General features: G+C 42.4%; 1 protein-coding gene across 2 annotated transcripts in view; it reads left to right on the top strand.

Moving 5' to 3' along the window:
* The window catches only part of LOC119172937 (cubilin), a 284,534-nt gene that overhangs the window by 62,570 nt on the left and 200,607 nt on the right, over nt 1–21,357 (top strand). For both annotated transcript variants that reach the window (XM_075893824.1, XM_075893825.1), the window contains exons 9-13: nt 2,651–2,774; nt 8,102–8,270; nt 14,476–14,607; nt 15,606–15,692; nt 18,139–18,323. In XM_075893824.1, coding sequence (XP_075749939.1) covers nt 2,651–2,774; nt 8,102–8,270; nt 14,476–14,607; nt 15,606–15,692; nt 18,139–18,323 — 697 coding nt within the window. The remainder of the gene's footprint in view (nt 1–2,650; nt 2,775–8,101; nt 8,271–14,475; nt 14,608–15,605; nt 15,693–18,138; nt 18,324–21,357) is intronic.

Consider the following 21,357-nt stretch of genomic DNA (forward strand, 5'->3'; position numbering starts at 1 on the left):
CTGTTTTATCATCTCTGTAACAGCGGATCTTTTCTCCAAATGTGATGCAACATCTCACAATTACCAGTGGTTTTAACAAATCTTCAAAACATAGTACTCAGTGACAGCCTATATGTAAGCTCTTTTTATGCATATACAGGGTTTTATTGCGTTGAGGAAATACAGCCTATGATGCACTGACTATCCATATAAAACTTACACGTACGACAATTGTGAATAAATGTTTTATAGGCACTGTGAATACCGTAAAATGTTCAAATAGCAAGTGCCACTACAGTTCTACTTGTGCATTTCATTGTGCTAATCTACTCCAGCAGTTTCGCAGTTCATTTCATTGCCAGACCTTATCAATTCGTACTTTAGTCACTTGCACTGACAACTGAATGCGTTAACTGTCACAACTTGAGTGTGAAGATGATTCGTGGATTCCCAGTGAACTCTACTATGTGCTAGCGCGTATCAGTTGTTTGCTCTCCCTGTCGCTGTCTCTATCAATTTTTCCTCTTCCTCTTTCACAAGTGTCCGGTAGCAGATCTTGTGTGACCTGGTTAACCTTCCCGCCTTTTCTTTGCCTTTTTCTTTCTCTCTCTCATTGAATGTAGCCGAATTAGTAACTACAGCGGAAGCATTGGTGGTAATTTTGGGTATTGCACGTACAGCGGAAATCACTTAAACGGCTTTCTTTTTACATAGAAAATTATGGGAAGAGAGGCTAAGCTAGAACCACCTATTCCATCCTTGAGGTAGTGATACTCAAGACACGCAGAGTGAATGAGTAAGACAATGAGTGAGTGAGTGAATTAGTGAGTGAGTGAGTGAGCAAAACAACTTTATCTGATCCACAATAGGCATAAGTTAACGCACACAGACATAAAAGCTGAGAAAAATATAAGAAATATTCACTAGCAAACACACCGTGAAAAAAAGCATGGTGTCAAAATAATCATAAGCACTGTGTACAAATACACGATATGAGGCGTACAGAGTTTTTTCATAGACTATGGTCATCAGTGTGCATGCTACATTTGCAGTTTCCAAAGGTATTAACTAAACGTATTCATCTCGTCCACGCCACCAAATTCTAATTGGTTGAACGTCAGGCACAGCAATTCAAGCGGTCTTCCACACACCTTTATTTTGTGATTTTATTGCGTGAACAATTACATGGCCAGGGTCAACGGGTTTTTGCAGTCGCCGTCGCCATTGCCGCTGCCGTCACGTCATGTGTAAAGACCTAATTGATAAGATCCTCCAGCACATTGTGCGTTCTAGCCGGAATAATAGCGTGCGAGCCAGCGCGACAAAAGTCGCTGAAGCGGAGATCAAACGAGACGGCCCATCTCCATCGCGTGCGGTCGGCATACGACAAGGTCCTCCTGCCTGTTAGACCAGCCCTCAAATTTAAGAGCAAATGAAAAATACCACGCCCATCTTTAATGAACACGAAAGATGCGAGGGGAGAAGGGTGTCCCTCAAGCAGAAACTGTGACCTTCGATTTTACGAGCGTGGTTGTACCTGGCGCTCTCATTATCTCGCTCATTCGGCAGCCGTCAGCGTATGGCCGTTCTATATGCTGTTATCTCAACGTGAGGAGATTGCGTGTAGAGTGGTTTTGGAGAGTCTCTATTCTCTGATCAGCGTCTCATAGAGTTGCGTAAGATAGGATCTGAAGGAGTCAGCTGCCACTCTTCCTTCGTTACAGTTTGTTGCTATCGCATTCAACCTTGATACAAACTTGCGTTGAAACTGTGACACGAAAGCATTTTAGGCCAGGGTCCACCCCAGTTCCACTAACGTCTTTTCGTTACAAATATGACATTATAAAATATACATACTAAGAAACGGCAAAGCAGAAACTAGAAGAAAAATCTCCCCCGTTGGTAGTCGTACCAGCGACCTCTTACTTCGCTGCGCGCAGCGCGAACCAACTGAGCCACGAAGCATAGTTTGTTCAGCTTTCTAACAGAGAGCAATTTATACTATACACCATTTACCGCTGGCTGTACTCAAAGATTTGTAACTTTAGTGTGTTCATGTTTTTACTGGCGAGATAGCGCGAATGGTTCGGAGGGCGTACTTTGAAGGTCATCGCCCCTTGTGTTGCGATGCCCGCGCGCCTCAACAGAGTGCAGTCGCTTGTGCACCCGCGCTTATCTGGAGGCCGGCGGTGTTTGTACATGTTTAGCTTTCACCGAAGGAGCGCGCTGAAGCTCCACGGTGCACGAAGGTCACTTCCCTCGCTGCGGCGGCCGTCCTTGCGAGAAAACAACGCTCTGCATGCTCTCACAGAAGCAATTAACAGTTGTTAATTCGCGCATGTCCTGCGTATACTTCAGTGATAGCACTACGCATCCTTCTCTGCATTGGAGCAGAATGCTTTAGGTGTCCAGCTGTTACAGTGTTTAGTAAGCACTGGTCCTGTGCGTGTTCTTTCCGTGCGTCCTTTCTTTGTGCTGCCAATTTTTAGTGGCTTGGAGCTCTTTGCGTGACTTTACAACTTGTTGCTATAGCGTTCACTCCTTCGACCTCAAGGCAAAAGAATACGCAATAAACGCTCAATTCCCACATTTAAGACACGTTTCTCTTTCTTGTTATACTGATTCCTGGGACAGACTAACCAGTTATGTTTTTTTTTCTCTACTATCACAGCTGCGAGTGTGCCCAAGGGTTTTATGGAGCTCGTTGCACCGAGAGTCAAGACGCCTGCACGACAACGAGCTCACACTCACTGTGTGACCATGGTACCTGCGTCAGCCTGCCTCGAACCAATAATGTGAGCTACTACTCTCGAACAAGCATTCCTGATTTATCTGTATGTCGCGGGAACTTCTAATAGATAGATAGATAGATAGATAGATAGATAGATAGATAGATAGATAGATAGATAGATAGATAGATAGATAGATAGATAGATAGATAGATAGATAGATAGATAGATAGATAGATAGATAGATAGATAGATAGATAGATAGATAGATAGATAGATAGATAGATAGATAGATAGATAGATAGATAGATAGATAGATAGATAGATAGATAGATAGATAGATAGATAGATAGATAGATAGATAGATAGATAGATAGATAGATAGATAGATAGATAGATAGATAGATAGATAGATAGATAGATAGATAGATAGATAGATAGATAGATAGATAGATAGATAGATAGATAGATAGATAGATAGATAGATAGATAGATAGATAGATAGATAGATAGATAGATAGATAGATAGATAGATAGATAGATAGATAGATAGAAAACCTGTTGAGGAGGAGGACGACGATGACGATCATATTGCTACGTGCCAGTGCATGGAGCTGAAGACGACAAAGCAGATAGACTGGCGCAAGCTAATCAGTGTGGCTGGCACTGGAATTGACGGGAAATGCGTCTGCTATTAGCTTGTTGGAACCGGCGGCATTATTGAATGATCGCATCAACAGATGATACATTGTTGAATACCAACAAGTTGAACGCATCGTCGGCGATACCCTTTAGGATATGCGCAACTTTTTCAGTTTCAGACATATTTTCGTCAGCTTGGCGGCATAGTGACAGGACAGCCTGAATATAACCGATGTAGGGCTCCGTGGAAGATTGTGCGCGAGTCGACAACTCCTTTTTCACAGCTTCACGACGACCAGAGATGTTGCCAAAAAACTCACGGATCTTTGCCTTGAAGCTGTCCCAGCTTGTTATGTCATGCTCGTGGTTATCAAACCAAACAGGAGGGGTTCCGTCGAGATAAAAGATGACGTTTGCGAGCATAAGAGTGGGATCCCACCTGTAAGCTGCGCTGACGCGTTCGTAGAGGCGTAGCCACTGGTCGACGTCGGAACCCTCGCTGCCCGAGAACACGCCGGGGTCTTTGAGCGCGGGAAGCATGACGAAAGTTGTTGCGGGCGCTGGGTTGACAGGTCGGGCAGAAGGGGGAGCGACCGGAGAGGATGTAGCCGAGTCTTGAGTGGTCATGTTGTAAGCCGCGAGGGAGCGTCTGCTTCGGAGTTCCGTGGCGAGGACGGGAATCGCACAACTCCACCAAATATGTTACGGGAAGGAGACTGACTCAGAGGGGTAGTCACCGATGTATTTACAGCCGGTTAGGCGTGCAGCGCCAGCCTCACAGATTAGCTCGCGCCAGTCTATCTGCTTTGTCGTCTTCAGCTCCATGCACTGGCACGTAGCATGGCACGTAACGACCTTTAAAGCACCGGGACGGTGCCTCCGCCGCCGGGGGTCATGCTACGTGCCAGTGCATAGAGCTGAAGACGACAAAGCAGATAGACTGGCGCGAGCTAATCTGTGTGGCTGGCGCTGCACGCCTAACCGGCTGTAAATACATCGGTGACTACTCCTCTGAGTCAGTCTCCTTCCCGTAACAACATAATAATCTTCTAATGAACGACGAATGGTAAAACAACGCAACTTTTTTGGACGTTCTACAGCCGCTATGCTTATCATTGCATCCAAAGCGGGCAGACATTTGCATTGTTCTTATATATTACAGTTTACTGTCGGTGCCGTCAACCTTGCTGTGGTACCTTGCTAATATGCACTACAGATTACGGGTTCTTAGTGTAATTGCTGATGAGGTTAATATAGTAGCAGTTATACCTGACGTGAGCAACTGTGCGGCTTTACTGAAGACAGGAAAAGTCAGAGATAGGTAAAGTGTCACAATTCAATAGATGGGAATAAGCCCTCATTAAAATCAACAGGCTGGTGGACTAGACTATGTGACCTGCTTTTAAATGACCGAGTCAATAAATTGTTAGAGGTGTATTAAAATCACTAACGAACCTCGGAACTGCCACATTGGTACAACGTATATATGCAGCGAGCAATAAAAAGTGTGACCGAAAAAGTTGTGCATACGAACAAAACAACAATAAGAAGGATCAAAACAAGCAGGGGATCAGATAAGATGAAACTTGCTCAAGCGCAGCTTTAGGTACATCATAGAAACTTATAAAGGTGTGAGATAAAACAAAGGTTTCATAAAGGCGAAAGTATGACGAGTTTGAATTCGAACAAATGCAATACATCAGTAATAATGAGCAACAAATTCAGAATAATTATCATGATATCCAATTCAGCAGATCCCACGGACCTTGGAAATTGTTATTATGCGAAGCATACGTATGGAAGGTGAATGTGTTTTATTTTTTTATTGTGTGAGACTTATGAAGTGGCGCTAGTTTTATGTACAAATCCACGCACACACAAATGTTAAAGAGCCTTGTATGTTTTATGTTAGCAGTTGTTCACAGTTGTGTAACAATATCGACAGAAACAAGTGGTAAGCTGATATGAAGCGCAGGTGTCTGCACTGGTGCGCGCAAGGATTGTAGCCCTCAAAACTGCTACACAAACTAACTTAAGCGTGTGGCGACTGTCTACAACTTACGTTAACAACCCAGCATGACGGCTGCGTCAAAGGATTACATATGTAACGCTTATAAGAAAGGATATATACAGCACTGAAATCATAATTGACGTTACATTAACAGTAGGGTATTCTCAAAGTATGTTCGAGGTCTGGCATGGCCCTGTGGTAGAATACTTCTTTGGCACGCAGAACTTTATAAGGCTCGATTTTTGGTAGGACCTTGACATTTATTATTTCCATTCATCCGGTCAACGCTCAAGCGTTAAAGTTACTTTTCTGTGTTCTTGCCGTTCCTGGGCAGATTTCAAATGTTTATCACTTGTGGCACATACCCCCCCCCCCCCCAGATATGTACCACGGTTTTTACAGTGAAAGCTGTTATGAGATCACAACTCGGATCACGCGCAGTTGTCCGCCGCTGCCACCACCACCGGTGTCCGTAACCACATCGCGCGAAATTAGAAAAAAAAAACCTAGCACCAAAGACACAGTGGGGCTTCAAAGCCAGGTCTGCTGGGTGCCAGTCTAGTATTCAACCACTGAACTACTCCGGTGCCTGTGACTTGTTGGCGAACCTAGCACCAATGAAACAGTGGGGCTTGAATCCGGGTACACTGGGTGCCAGCCCGGTATTCTACCATTGAGCTACGCTGGGTATTTTTTAGGGGCGAAGCTCTTTAGGGCGTGGGTCTGTTCATCCTCCGTCTTTGTCGTACGTAGCCACGGGGAGGCGTGATGGCAGATGGCGGTACTTAGAGTGTTCACTAGGTGTATGCACGGATGGACGCATGGACAAATAGACAGACAGACTAGCGGACGGACGGAAGGATGAATGGACGCGCGGAGCGGGAATGTGCCACAGGGAATGCGGGATGGTGGTATGGAGTGTTCAATAGATGCACGCATGGACGGACGGACAGATGGATTAGAAGACGGATGAACCGGTGTATGGACGCGTGGACTTACGGACGGATGGACACATGGATAGACGGACGGACCCATGGATGGACGCACGGATGGTCGTGCAGACGTACGGAAGCAAGAACGAACGGATGGATGGAAGCACAGACGGGCTGATGGACGCTTCGCCCCACTCATTATCACTCACTCCATCGATATGCTGTGATTTTTTTTCTTACATGGTATTTATTGCAAATGCGGCTTACGTATACACATGGCTAACAACATATATATATATATATATATATATATATATATATATATATATATATATATATATATATATATATATATATATATATATATATATATATATATATATATATACATATACAATAGACGTTACAAATTAAATTTCATACAACACAATGTCTAAAGGGGTATTTGAGTAGCACACTTCTAGAGCTCAGCTTAACCAGTCCGGGGCTGAAATAGCAGTTGGTCATTTAAGTCCCTTAGCTGCACAGTCATTCGCGCAAAGTGGCTTCGAGAAGACACCATTGGTTCCACAGCCTGTCCAACATGCGAGTGTTCCAAAAAAAGCTATGCTTGCCAATTAACAACAGCATGCCAACTGGCGTGTCGTTGCATTCGGGTGATACAAGATAACGGATGCTATGAGAATTTAAATCCAGAGTTTTTTGAAAGCCCTCTGCAGAACGTTCCAGAAAAGTATGGCGTATTTGCAACTGAAAAAGCAATGTTCAATTGTTTCTGGAACTCCACAGAGGCAGCAGTTAATTAAGAATACAAGTATGCCTTTCGTGTTTATCTATGTTTTACAAGTATTGTTTCTGTATGCACTTTGTAAAAAATTGTCTTGGTTATTGGTGAAATAGGCATTTTTGTTACACGCAATGGCACGTCATGACCAAAAAATTCAATCTATTGTGAGCGGTAAAGTGATGCGGGAAAGAGAACATCTAACACAGCATAATATAGGTATTTTCTTGAGCTAGAGAATAAGTATACTCACGGGAGAATCTGGCGGTCAGGAAGCGCAATGATTCGTATACTTCATGTATAAACTATTGCAGATAGGGAGGCAATGCAACATTAGTAGATACCCATAAATTTGGCGAAACATCTGCAAAATTCACTTGCATGAATATTTGAAGCAGTGGATGAGAACCGTCACGAAAATAGGAAAAACGTCATACCAATTATCTCATAAAAAGGTGTACCAACGCAAGCTTGCCTGCGCAGACGGGCCTAAAAACATTATCTCGCCTCATGGGTTCATAAGTTGATGACCAAACAAAAGTAGCAAGTATACCTTGAAATTTTTCTATGTAAACGCTCGAACAACGAATTATTTGTAGAACGTGCATGCTTTTGTTGCCAAAAACAGATAGATAGACGTCAAAAGCGCTCGAAAAAGTGCTTGGCATATAATAATAATAATAATAATAATAAATTAATAATGTTAGTTATAATATGTTAACATAATAAAATCATTACGACTTCAAATCCTCCCGTATTCTTTTATTTATTCGCCAGTAACCTAAAGCAACATTACCGTTGCCGACGGACTTTGAGGATGCCCCCGCAGACCGGAAGCGCTGCTGTCACTAGTGAGTGTAACGGTTTGTACTGTGCAGCTCGCACAAAGTAGTAGTAGTTGCAGCACTGAAATACTGATCAGTTGTAACTTTTGCTCAAAAGTTGCTTATTTTTTCGCCGCCTCATGCATAGAACAAAATGGAAGGCGAGTAAACGATTAGCGCGGCGCTTTGTTTGCACGCAGCCACCGTACATGTGCCTGTGCGAACAAGGTTGGACCAAGGGCTTTGGCCAGCCGTCCTGCTCCGTGGATGTAGATGAGTGCAGTACGGGTCACCATTTCTGCTCGAGAAACCCACCCGTAGCCTGCATAAACTACCCGGGAGGCTTTCGATGTGCACCGTGCCCGAGTGGTAAGAGCTGTACTAAGTTGATTCACCCTTTCCAGTACCTACAACTGCGGTTCTCAACCATAGTTGTTCCAACGAGTCCTTGTGGACCCGCGAAAGTGATAAGAATTCTTCGTGGTGAGAAAAAAAAGGAGGGGGGGGGGGGGATGGTGGTGAATTAACATGGCGCGCAGCCTGAAATAGTAGACCATTTATTTGTCCCTGCAAAGAACGTTCAAGCTGAAGTGCAACGCAAACTCTCTCCGTGTTGTGTGTCTTGTGTGCCTGTGTGCACTCACGCTGCTGCTCCCTGGCTGTATATTAAACCAACTCATCAGAAAAGAAGTTCTGATGAACTTAATCTGAACAACTTGTGAAAACGTTAGGGTGTGTGCAGCCACTACCTATTTATTTTTCGCTATATTTACTCCTAAAACATGTCAGTGCTGTCCCAATGTATAAATGGTATGTGGTGAAGCGTAGCAAAAGTCAGAACAGCCACTGTTACGGCACATAATGTATCTAAAAAACTGTATGTGCCTAAAAACTCAGTTCTATGGTTTGAGCTAGCTGGTTTATAGTACTCATTTTGAAAGCGCAGCGCATAGGCACGGGGAAAATAACGACAGTAGAGACTAGGAGCGCTGAACTAACAACTGATCTTTTCTTGTTATCATCTGGACATGCATATGTGCTAAAATATAAAAATACAATTGTTAAATGGTTAAAGGCAAAGTAAAAAAGCTGGTTTTAAGCATTTAAAGGAAATAAGAAATATAAAACAAAAAACTTTTTAAGGAACTAATGTCTGCGTGATGAGTGAGAAACAGGTTATGACGAAACAAGAACATAAAAACAAGGACAATCAAGGAAAACCTCTAAGATTAGCGCCAGACAAAGGTATGGAAGGCCTACTAACGCATTTGTCACCTGCTTGAAGAATGATAAAAGCCTCGACAATCTCACGCTCTTGCTTGTCCCTCTCTATCTTTAAACACTGTATACTGCGAAAGTCAGGAGAGAATCCGCAACGCCTGCAATAGTGCACCAGAAAACCACTAGTCGTATTGCGTACATTCTAGTCATGTTCTTTCGCCCTTTCATTAAAACACCTGCCAGTTTGCCCAATTTACTCGAGCCTGCAACCTAAATAAATCTTATAAACTACATTGAAAATGCACTCCGTAAACCCGTTCCCGTGTTTCGTTGTGCAGCCGGGGCGTTTCCCTCTGTTGGTCATGCCACATAACTTTGAGAGTTTGCAAGGCGTGGACAGTACAACTTGAACGCCATGCTTTGATGCAATTATCTTCAAGGTGCACAAAATTTTGTGAACGTGTGGGAGAACGGGCACACGCCTAATCTTTTTTTCTGCAAAGTTTTTTTCCTTGTTTGATCGCGTTTTATGTTCCTTAATAGGGTCTCACAAGCTACAGGAATTAACGCAGGTAGATATCCTAGCTGCGTCAGTCTGGTAACCTGTGCATTGAAGCTAGATGAAATAGCATGTACACATAGCTTATTTAGGGCTAAGTGCAGACAGTTCATTGAGATGCTTTACCTAACAATATTATAATGCGCGTTCTCATGAGGTGAGAAAAGTTTCTTTGATCTAGGACTGTACCTCCAACAGATATGGCAATCCTCAAAACACAAGCCAATGTCAAAACATGGCAATGTTTACTTTTCAGGCATTCCATGCGTAATTTTCAGGCCTGCATTTTCACTCTGAAAGACGCACTCGCAGGTCGCAGTATCGAATCCTGGCGGTGGCGGCCGCATTTTCGATTGAGGCGAAAATGCTGTAAGCTCTGCTCAGGTTTGGGGGCACGTTAATGAACCCCAGGTGGTCGAAATTTCCGAAGCTCTCCACTACGGCGTCCCTCATAATAATATGGTGGTTTTGAGACGTGAAACCCCACATATCAATCAATCAAATCACTTTGAAAGACATGCAGTACGTTATAAATGACTATGTCAGGGTCTGCAACATCCTAGGAAACTACTAGAAAGTCATCAACATACCTAAATATCTTACAATTTGCGGCACTTTCAGTTTATCTTGAATACGGCAACCAACAAAGTATACGACAGGGCACAGTTTTATAATATCATGGCAGGACATGTTAAACACCCCCCGTTTGTAGAACAGAGCTACAAGAAAATCCATACACATTTTATTTTTGTCAATTTACTGTTGATGGAAAAAATAAATAACATAATTCTTATTATTAGGATTACTTCATTTAAACAAAGCCGCTTGGTTGACGAAAATTTGACAGAAAATATTGACACGTTTGAAACACTTTGCGTTACCTTGCACACCAACCTCTTGGCGCACGTGATTTTTGCAGGACAGATGGGTACATTGTGACAATACATTATAGATGTCATTACAAGCTAAGGTCACATGATGACGAAGCAACATCATAAAAGCAGAATATGATTCAAGACAAAACAACGTTAATGAAGCATGAAGTTCTTTTAAAATAACTCCGGAAATGCGTATGCGGTCGTTTTTGTGCACCCTACAGGTGAAGCACAAAATTGAGGCTGGACGTCATATAGACGCGTTTGTAAACCATGTGGCTGAAAAGTAATCGTCGGACTTAAGCGCAGTTACACTTTGTTATGTCGTACACGTTTCTGGGTAGTTCACATGCATGCATGTTGGTGCAACAGTTCTCTCAAAGAACTACTGCAATGTGACGCTATAGCTAGAGCTGGTGCAAATAAACGTATTAGCAGCCACATTTTACGGACAGCTACAAATGAAGTATCATTTGCGGGGGTAAGACAATATCAGCCATCGGTTTTACCTATGGAAATAGCCTTAAAATTATGTACTAAAATTTTTGCCCTGCTATTCACACACACAAAAAAAACGAAGTTGTGGCGTAGAACCGTTTTTAGTGGCAAATTCTAGTTGGTCCATCTATTCTTTAGCCATTGCAATTAAACGAATATTTGAGAGTGATTGTACAGACCCTGGCTATAGCATGATGATAAGGAAGCAGCACTTGTAAGCAAAATCTTCGCTACTTTGGCTCTTGAATTATAATAAACGGGTTATTTTACATCGTTAATAACAAAAGTTAAAATAAAGCTATTCTATGATGCTTCGCTGAAGACAAGGCTTCCACCATTTATTTTACGCTGAATTTTGCTTCCCATGAGCATGAAAAAAGCTAAAAAATCTTCCTACCTCAATATAAATATTTTCCAACATCTTTTTGCAGAACCTTCTATCTAAATTTATATCACACGCGATTGGCTCGTTACCGGCACATCGAATGAAAGGCAGTACATAATTTTGCATTATACCGGCATCCTCAGATGTGGCATATTTTTACCTACATGTTCACAGCTTACTTTTTCCAGAACTTCTCAATATTCGCTTTATTATGTCTTATATCACTTTTAGATAACAGTGATCTTTATGAAAGTTAGCTTTATAATAAAAATGATCAAAACGCTTGCATTATTTTCGACATTATGCCGACATATGATTTCATTCAAGTAGTTAGTGAGCCTACACGTGTGCAAGGGTCGTCCTCTTCTGTATTAGATGTGGTATTCTTAAACCGTGCATTTTCTTATCATATTGAGTCAGTTGAAGATGGTTTGTCAGATTTTTTTCTTGTTGTGGTCTGTGTGCTTATTGCTAAGGCTGCTCTTAACAAAATTTCCAAAACCATATCGATTAAATATTACTCGAGCGCCGATGAAGCCAGCATCGTTGACTGCATGGAAACCTGGCTCACAGAGTTCGCTGAGAGTGGCGGTGAAGTGTGCACATTGTAGCCAATCTTTACCACAATGTGCAAACATAGCATAGATACACTTGCATTGATAGATTGCATAGATACAAAAGTACGCCTTGGATGACGTGTGGTATATTACAACTGAAGCGCAAAATTCAACGAATGAAGAGGAAGCCCGTGCGCACAGTTATTATCAGTAAATCACAAGAAAAACTGGTATGTGCTGTATGTGAATCGAAATATATGGCCCAACTTCATAAAAAGTGCATCGAATAAGTTTCGGGAATACCTCTGCGAAAGCAAGAGGTATGTCACGGAAATCCCAATTAATGGTGCAGTCATTACCGACCTAAACACCATCGCACAAACTTTCAATGACTACTTTCATAGCGTGTTCACTAATTCAAGTCCAGGATTATCCCCCGGAGTATGTTTAGACTCTGGTGTGTTTCAACCACATGAGGCGAACTTTATGCAAATTCTGTCTATGCTGCGAAATTTGAAAATCGAAACAACTTCTGGTCCTGACAACATCCCAAATTTTTTTCTTATGCGACATGCGGAAACTGTTGCTAAATTCTTGATTGTGCTATTCAGAGAATCTTTGTGAAGTGCAAAAATACCTAATGACTGGAGGATGGCTCAAGTTGTCCCAGTTTTTAACAAAGGCAATCAATCGTTAATACAGAACTACCACCACATATCATTGACGTCATCATGCTGCAAAATGTTTGAGCACGCAATCGCAATTCGCATGGCTGAATTCTTAGAAAAAAAAACTGGGTACTAAACACCTGTCAGCACAGCTTTAAGAAAGGTTGCTCAACTATCACACAATTAGTTGACGTAACAGACTCATTTGCTAAGTATTTCGATGTAAACGGCGAAATTGATGCTGTGAATTTGGATTTTAGTAAAGCCTTTGACAGAGCGATCTGCAAAAAGTTATTTCTAAATCTAAGAACCATAAATCTTCCCCAGATGTTAATTTCTTGGATCGCAGACTATTTGACTAACCGTGAACACTACGTTACAATTGATGGGCACAGCTCGGGCTATCTGCTAGTCACCTCAAGTGTTCCCCAAGGCAGTGTCTAGAGTCCATTGCCTTTTCTTTTATATAATAATGACATCACCACCATCGACCCACTTGGTACTCAAGTAAGACTGTTCGTAGATGGTGTTCTGTTTCGTATAATTAGGTCTGTTGAAGATCAAAGGAAACTAGACACCAACCTGAACAACATATCTTTCTATTGTAATAAATAAATAAAACAGTCTCCTTTTGCTTAAATTTTGCTTAATATTTCCTCAAATACGTGTACAAAATGGCGTTTGTTCTATTCAAGAATTATAAATGCCTTGGAGCAACCTTCACCGACAATTTCGCTTGGAACCTTCAAATCGAAAACACGTGTTTCACTGCTTTGCGCAAACTAGCTTATCTGCGACGCACACTTAGAAATTCTTTTTCGAATGTTGAGTTATCACTTACCTAACCTACACTCGTCCGAAACTAGAATATGCCTGCGTTGCGTGGGATCCAAATACTAAACTCAACAAACTTCAGAAAATACAAAGAAAAGTGGTTCGTTTTATTTGTACTAAATACAAACGTTCAGACTCGCCGTCCCAACTAATGTTGGCTAATGACATTCCTTCTCTTCAACTGAGAAGACAGAAGTACCACTTTGATTTTTCGCATAAACTTATTAACCACAAGTCCAACCTCGACCCCTCACTTTATGTCAGTCTCTTTCCACAAGGGAAACACGGCACCATCGCTCTTATTCACTAACACCCATCTATGCCGGAACAGACACGTACAAGTTTTCCTTTTTCCCACGGACCATCTGAAATTCTCTGCAGACAGCCTAGAACCTGTGACAACCTGCATGACATGTACCTTTATGGATATCATTTATGAACGTTGTCTAATAATTTTGTTACATTCCTTTTAATGTGTACATAAATGAATGTATGTGTATACTTTTTTGTATCGATATATGTTTAGCTGAGTATAAAACAATGTATGCCCGTCCTGCAAAGACCACAATGTGGTCTGCAGTTTGTAATAATTGCAAATAATAAAAAATAAAATAATGCAATTTGGTATTTGCTTCAAGAGTATCATAACTTTGATCACACACTAACAATTTCATGACGTTATTAGAAACCAACTATAAATACCCACGCTTGAGTGTGTGTTTTTAACCTTTCATTCACGTGAAACTCTCATATTCTGGTAGCGAAGCGTGGATCGCACAGGAACAGCGGCATCATATTATACATTATGCCTGTCACTGTACACTTCAGCTTAGCTTGAAACTCCCGTATGCCCTTATACAAAAATGTATATGTAAAAGTGAATTGAGTAACAGCGGTGCATTTAATGTGATCTTTCAATTGCTCTTGTAATTTCAAATGCTCCACATATGCGCGATTCTCTGTGATCTATTTTTCAGGTTATTCAGGAGATGGCTACACCTGCTCGGATATCGACGAGTGTCTCTTCAACAATGGTGGTTGTTCCCAGAATCCCCGCGTAGACTGCTACAACACTCTCGGCTCCCGCTTCTGCGGTCCCTGCCCTACAGGTCAGTGCAGTGTGAACCTTTCTTCTACGCGTATACCATGTATGTGATACGAGGAAAAGATGGCCCCCGTAGCTCAGCTGTTTGGACATCACTCGTTTTATAGGAAGATTGTCGGTTCAGTTGCCACATCCTTTCATCATTCACACCTAGTTGTTTTTTTTCATCCACGTTAATTCACATTTATCCGCAAAGCGGTGCTTGGTCGATGCTTTTATGTTTGACGACCATCGTAGGTCGTCAAACATAAAACTGGGGCAAGGTTTACCCACAAACAGTGGGTAAATCCTGCCCCGGTGTATGACCTAGGATGGTGCCACTAGTCCCACCACTCTCACTAGTCACTATTCCCACAGTTCACCACCACTTCCACTGCTGCTCCCACCCTTCCTTCAGTTACTCACTAAATGCTCCGTCATTCCCATTTGATTTTCATTTCTTCCCACTTCAATCAACGCCAATTCACGCTACCTGCTTCTCGACGTCTGACTTTTCTTTATCGTATACACTTTAGTGAAAAACTGCAAATTACACCACCTCTGTTCTTCTAGTCTTCAATATTTGTTTCATTTATATGTTGTGGTTTTCAGAGTTTTCTCTTATTTTAGTGACGCGAGATAACGGCCCTGCAGATCCATCTTCTTCTTTTGATAACGCCTATTGAACTTCCCAGGGCGTTACACAAAGAAACAAAAATAGCACAATTTTCAAATAATGCTTCACTTTACCAACTGTCACTTTTAACTCCGATAACTTTCAGGAGTTACTGTGTAGCGAACTGCACATGCATCTGGTTAACATTCGTGCTCGCCTTTAGTTATACCACTCGATTCTCAGTATTTCTTTTCTTCTAGGTCTCAGTCGTAGCTTGATATCGAGTTGTTCTTTCACTATTGCTAACTAGAACAATGCAACCTCCTTTTTATGCTGTTCTTAGTTTTGAGTTATAGTTCTGCTTTTGCTGTCAAACCTACCATGGGCGTTTTTATGCTTATACACAGGATACGTTGGTGACGGTGTCAGCTGTAATTACGTTGGTGCTTGCAACGTCAATAATGGAGGCTGCAGTCCCATAGCCACATGCATCGGTAAGTGAGTTGACAAAAAAACATACCATATAGACATAAACATTCATGTTCTTTATCTAATGCAAAAACGTAGTTTACGATTCATTCACATTTTATCAAGTCGACAACAAGTTTTTTCCTATTTTAAATATAGCTACATATTGTATTAGGGACATATATAATTAACGCCTAGCCGAAACAGCCTTCTTGAACTTGAAATCAGACCCAGAAATAATTTTATCATTATACTTTAATGCTGATCCGCATTATAGTCTCAGACACACTGCATTTAAAAAAAAATCAGACTAGGACAGGATACGGCATACAACTGCTCCAATGGCAGTACCAGCTCTTTTAAATATGTACCCTTCTCTACTTGATGTGATGCACAGCTGCTCTTCTTTGCCAACCTTCCGGAAAAAAAATAAACAGCTTCTGTTTAGCAATAATGTCATGTTATTCTGTCTACTGTTTTGTAGCTCTATTATTGTGTGCGAGTGTGCTTTTGTGCTTTTTATTAAAAATGCTTTTTGTTGAATCTCTGTAAAAACTCTTTTGTTTGTGTGTAACAAAAGGTATTTTATTACACATAATCATGCTTACAGAGTTTGACTACAGGTTCCAGAAATGAATACAAACTGTGTATGGTTTGCCTGATATTGTAGTATAGTTGGACATAAGTTTGTATAAGGTTTTGAATTAGAGTTTCCAAGATATTTGCGTTTTGTATTAAACTGCTGCTTGTGTGATTGTGCTGCCTGGGGCAAGGGGCCTAGTCAGGTGACTTTAAATGTTGCCTTTTGCCATAGCTCATGGGCAACCTCTCTTGTTGCCGAAAAACAAACAATAAACATCTGAACGAGAAAAGCCTAACCATAATTGATTTTGTTCGCATGTATTGAACGTATACAAGAAACGATCGAGCTCTATGGTGATGCTGACGAGGGCAAACTAATCGTACGTGTGCAGTCATGGTAAAGTTATTCAAATCCAGAAGTTTTAGCCATCCGTAAAACGTGCGAAGCTACAAAAGAACGCAGCATAGATTTTCCGGGAAGAAAGCTTCTAATAAAGCCTTTTTATTAATCGCGACCCCAAAATTCTCAAGGAGGACAAATCCTTCTGCAACTGTGGTACACCTGCATACCCATTGCTGGGCTTTAATTTGCCCGATAACAAGTCGATTTTGCAGCCTTATAGTGAACGACGTTGGGTCTGTTGGTACTGCATAACAAAAGCAAAAAAAAAACAGCGCTTAAGAGACGGGCACCACAAAAAACGACACACAATGAGCTCGTGTGAGCTCATGTGTCATTCTTTCTGGTCGCCGTTCATTCAGCGCGGGGTTTTTCGTTTCGTTTCGCAGCTCAACCAACGTAAAATCTAGGCAGGAGCGAAGCATGTAGTGTTCTTAGAGAGACTTCTTCGGTGAGATAGTAGTGGTGGCAAGCGTGAAACGGGGCACATAGTAGGCCAGGGTGTCTCTGCTCCACTAACGTCGTCGACTACTTCTCGGGCTCAGTGTCGCCTTCATCATGCTTGGTGAATCGGTGGCGAGTAAAGGGATGCACTCAGTGTGATGCACAACTTTTTTTGTTATGATGAATCATGACTACATGACACATCACGATGACAGGAGACGCCGAGAAGCCTAGCGCCCAAGGTGCAACGCATCCATAACGAATATAGGTGTCCGCTGACAAAACCGCGTATCTGCCACATAAAGTGGGCAAACCCCATCAAATTGTCGAAGAAAAAACATGCATGTGGCTAAAATACGCATGCTGCTAAAAGGGCCCCAAAAAATCGCGCACACTACAACAAACGCATGCGGCGAGCCACACAAGACGACGCATGTTTGGGCAAAGGCCCGCATGCCGTTCAAATTAAAAACATTAGGGGAGCACATGCTACAGTGTAAGCGGACTCTCCGCATTTTTCTCCACTTTTCATGAGACTGTTATGCTTTAATCGAAATTCTGGTGACAATAAATTTTAATTGATGGTGTTGATGAATTTAGGTGACACTAACACGCACTGCCACTTGCCAGCTTTCTAGTTAGCTCGAGTAACACGGTAAGACGCTGGTCTCGGGCTCGATCCCCACACTAGGTTAAATTTTTGGCAACTAAGAAGGTTTCTTGTTGGTAAATTCACGCTGATTTCCTTGTAGCGTTGCGCTCCAAACCGATCGCTGTTAGTTACTGCGCACGATTCTTTGAAGCAGTGATACAGTGAAAGGGCTCAGTGGAGACTTCCACTGACCTTTATTGAAATGGGATTAAATATGTCAGAAGGAGAGCTCATTTATTTTGTCGGTCATGAGCAACTGCATCGCCCATAGGTGTCTCAATACCTGAACAAAATTAGAAACGTTCAAGATAGCCACAGCTAACGCCATCTTAGACAACCGCTATACACACTAGGCTCTAGCGTGACATTCGTTCATAGTAGCATCAATTCGCAGTTCGCTCGGGCACATTTCACGAGTGCCGCTGTCCACCGGGCTACGTGGGCAACGGAGTTGGACCAAGCGGCTGTCTGCACCAAGGCGACCCCGGAGTTGGCCCTTCTCAGCCTCAGCCAGTACCGGCGTTGCCCCCTGTTTTGGATCCGTGTGCGGCGCAGCCCTGCAGACACGGCTTTTGTCAGGTAACGTGTGTCCGCCCAGCCACTGTAGCAGCTTGTGATGCCAGGTGCTCACGTAGTCAACCGATGAGAAACAACCGAGCTATAGTTGGCGACAACTCTTCTTGGCACTGAAGGGGAAGCTATGGAGGCGGAGCTTCTGTAGATGTATAGCACTACGCGTAGTAGTCCGTTTTGTCACGCGTCTCGTAATGGTGTGTAAAGTGACGGGAGGCACAATCAGCGTTACATGTAGGCGCAGACGCCACTTACCATTTGAGGTGCACGTAAAAAGGCGGGACTTTTTCACGCGTTCAAAAACGTGAAGTCACAACCGATAAAATAAAATAAATACGAATATTTTACAAGTGTGAGGTGCATGCATCTTGTCTCGAATATCTCCGCGTGGAAAACAAAGGAAGAACATTTGATGATTGATTGATTGATTGATTGATTGATTGATTGATTGATTGATTGATTGATTGATTGATTGGTATGTGTGGTTGAACATCCCGAAACCACCATATGATTATAAGAAACGCCATAGTGGAGGGCTCCGGAAATTTCAACCACCTGAAGCTCTTTAACGTGCACCCAAATCTGAGCACATGCCCGGGCCTACAGCATTTTCACTTCCATCAAAAACGCAGCCGCCGCAGCTGGAATTCGATCCCGTGACCTGCGAGCCAGCAGCCAAGTAAAGAAGAGATTCTTGAATTGAAAGAGGGTGAATGGTGGGGTTAAGTGGCGCAGTAACTGTCTCTCAGGTGAGGACACCACAACCTTAGCCACTAGACCACCGCGGTGGGGCAAGGGAAAACATTTGTATTTCACCTTAAAATACGTGCGCTACTTAGGAACTGCCTTCACTGGTGGTAGGATGCACGTGATTAAACTCCACAGATTTCCCTTGAGTGCCAAGAAAAGTTGTCGTCGAGTATAGTTGGCCATTATCCCGCGTAAAGAACGGAGAAGCCGAGACACAATAAGAACCGTAGAAGGAAACTGCTGCTCGAAAAGAACACGATCGCACTGCACTTGGCAAGTGCGCCGTATAAAGCCGTATGCACTCACCGAAGTTAGTAGAAATAGGAATCCAAAAACACTTCTAGAAAGCATAGTCTCTATTTATAGAAGTTTTGTTTCCATGACAACCCTTGCGCCAAGTATTCAAAGACTTGCAAAGACGAACAAAATATTTTTGTGAGATACAGCGATTTCTCTTTAGGACCAGAAACATATCTTGCAAATATTTCCAGATGTTACCATTCCAAAAATAGGAGCTTGAAGCTAATAAATATGCAATGCTGGGGGTTCTTAAAATGCATTCAATATGTTTTATGAATAGAACCCTATCATTGAATTTACTTCTTACATGGTATTGCCACACTCCTTTGTTAAGTTTTGTTATCGCGCCATTGCACGCGTATATAGAGGCAGCGTTGCACAACCACGCCGATTCACTCAAGAACCATCTATACAATTCAAGAATCTTTCGATGCGATTAAGCCCACAACAGGAAAAACAGATTCTTCTGGTACTTGCGTGGCCGCTAGCGATAGCGCTGGAATATTCGATGGCACATGTATAAATGCCTACACCCGTCATCACTTGGTTATCGACGGCTGATGCTCTGTTCACTGCTGACACTCTGTGCCAGTGTGTATCGGTGCAATCTGACTTTCTGTTTACCGGCCTCACGTTCAGCCTAATAAACAGTTTCATTTTGGACAAGTCGTCTCTGCCTTCGTCGACGTAATGACCCCGTGACAATATTCATGTATTGTTTACCAAGCTTTCTCAAAATTTCTACTTTCGTATACGTGGTATTCTTTGCTAAAATGGGCCATCGTGTAATTTCACCCCCTTCGGATTACACATAAATTGCGCAGAATGTGTGGCTGTTCACTTCCAAACTATGGCGTTACATACATAAGCTTGATCATCGATAAGGTCCGTGTTTCAAGAAAATTTTATTAAGACATCGACGTTCACTATGAAAAGTGTTCCCAACAGTTCCGAGATGTATACATGAACGCATTACGTGGGTTCATAGATGAACGTCAACTGCCTCACTAAAATAACCCCTGAGTTAACCAATTCAAATTAATAGAAAGAACTTAAAATGACTTCTGCAAACCACGCAGTGCCTTACTATAAATACCGATCACTTAAACACGGTGTCACTCCACAAAATAAGTGACGCTGTTACTGATAAAATCATTCTCTTCATTACAATACATAGCCAGCCGCAACACAACTAAATCTGCCTCATAAAATTACCTCCTTTTGTAGATATAGCGCTTGAATCATTTCTCTAAATCTTCCTTATTATTGTTAAACTTTAATGAAAGCAATGATGGAAATAAATAGGCAAAGCTTCCTCAAAGATGCGCAAGCTTTCAAACAGTGAAACTGGATGATTGTCAAGGCTAATTTCGTTTTGTCTATGTTAACCTTCGGTCATTTCTAGGCTTTATCCAGCTTATACTAGGCTGTTTCTACGTTCTTTCTCAGCGCAGAAAGTTACCAATATTCTAGTTAAACCACCGACAGTCACAGACACCAGCCCGATATTTCATGGCTGGCTTAAGCCTTCTTTGGCTGCGGGCTCTTCTCGCAGCTGCCACTGCCTTCCCCAATCCCTACTATTCTTACGTTGTCCACACTTGGAGCCTCAGACTCCCCGCCATAGCTTGGTTGATTCTGCGTTGAGTCTCAGCGCAGAGAGGTTCGATTACACGAGAGACACGCGCGCATCGTTGTCGGCGTAAGCCTTCCATCGCTGCGGGGTCATCTCGAAGCCATCGTAGCCTTTTCTATTCGCTATTAATCTCTCGTTGGATGTCCTCGGAGTATTCGGCTCCTCGCCGTACCTCGGAGCCACTTGTGGCTTGCTTGCTTGCTTGTTTACTTACTTGTTTATTGTTGTTGTTGTTGTTCACCCATTGATAGTGGCGCATACCCACCATGGGGGATTGACCAAGAATCGAGTGGTTTTAAAAATTACTGTTCAGATTTGAAATAATGGAGGTATAACAGAAAGATTATCGATAGC

The sequence above is a fragment of the Rhipicephalus microplus genome, chromosome 4 (assembly GCF_043290135.1).
Source record: "Rhipicephalus microplus isolate Deutch F79 chromosome 4, USDA_Rmic, whole genome shotgun sequence".
Taxonomy (NCBI): domain Eukaryota; kingdom Metazoa; phylum Arthropoda; class Arachnida; order Ixodida; family Ixodidae; genus Rhipicephalus; species Rhipicephalus microplus.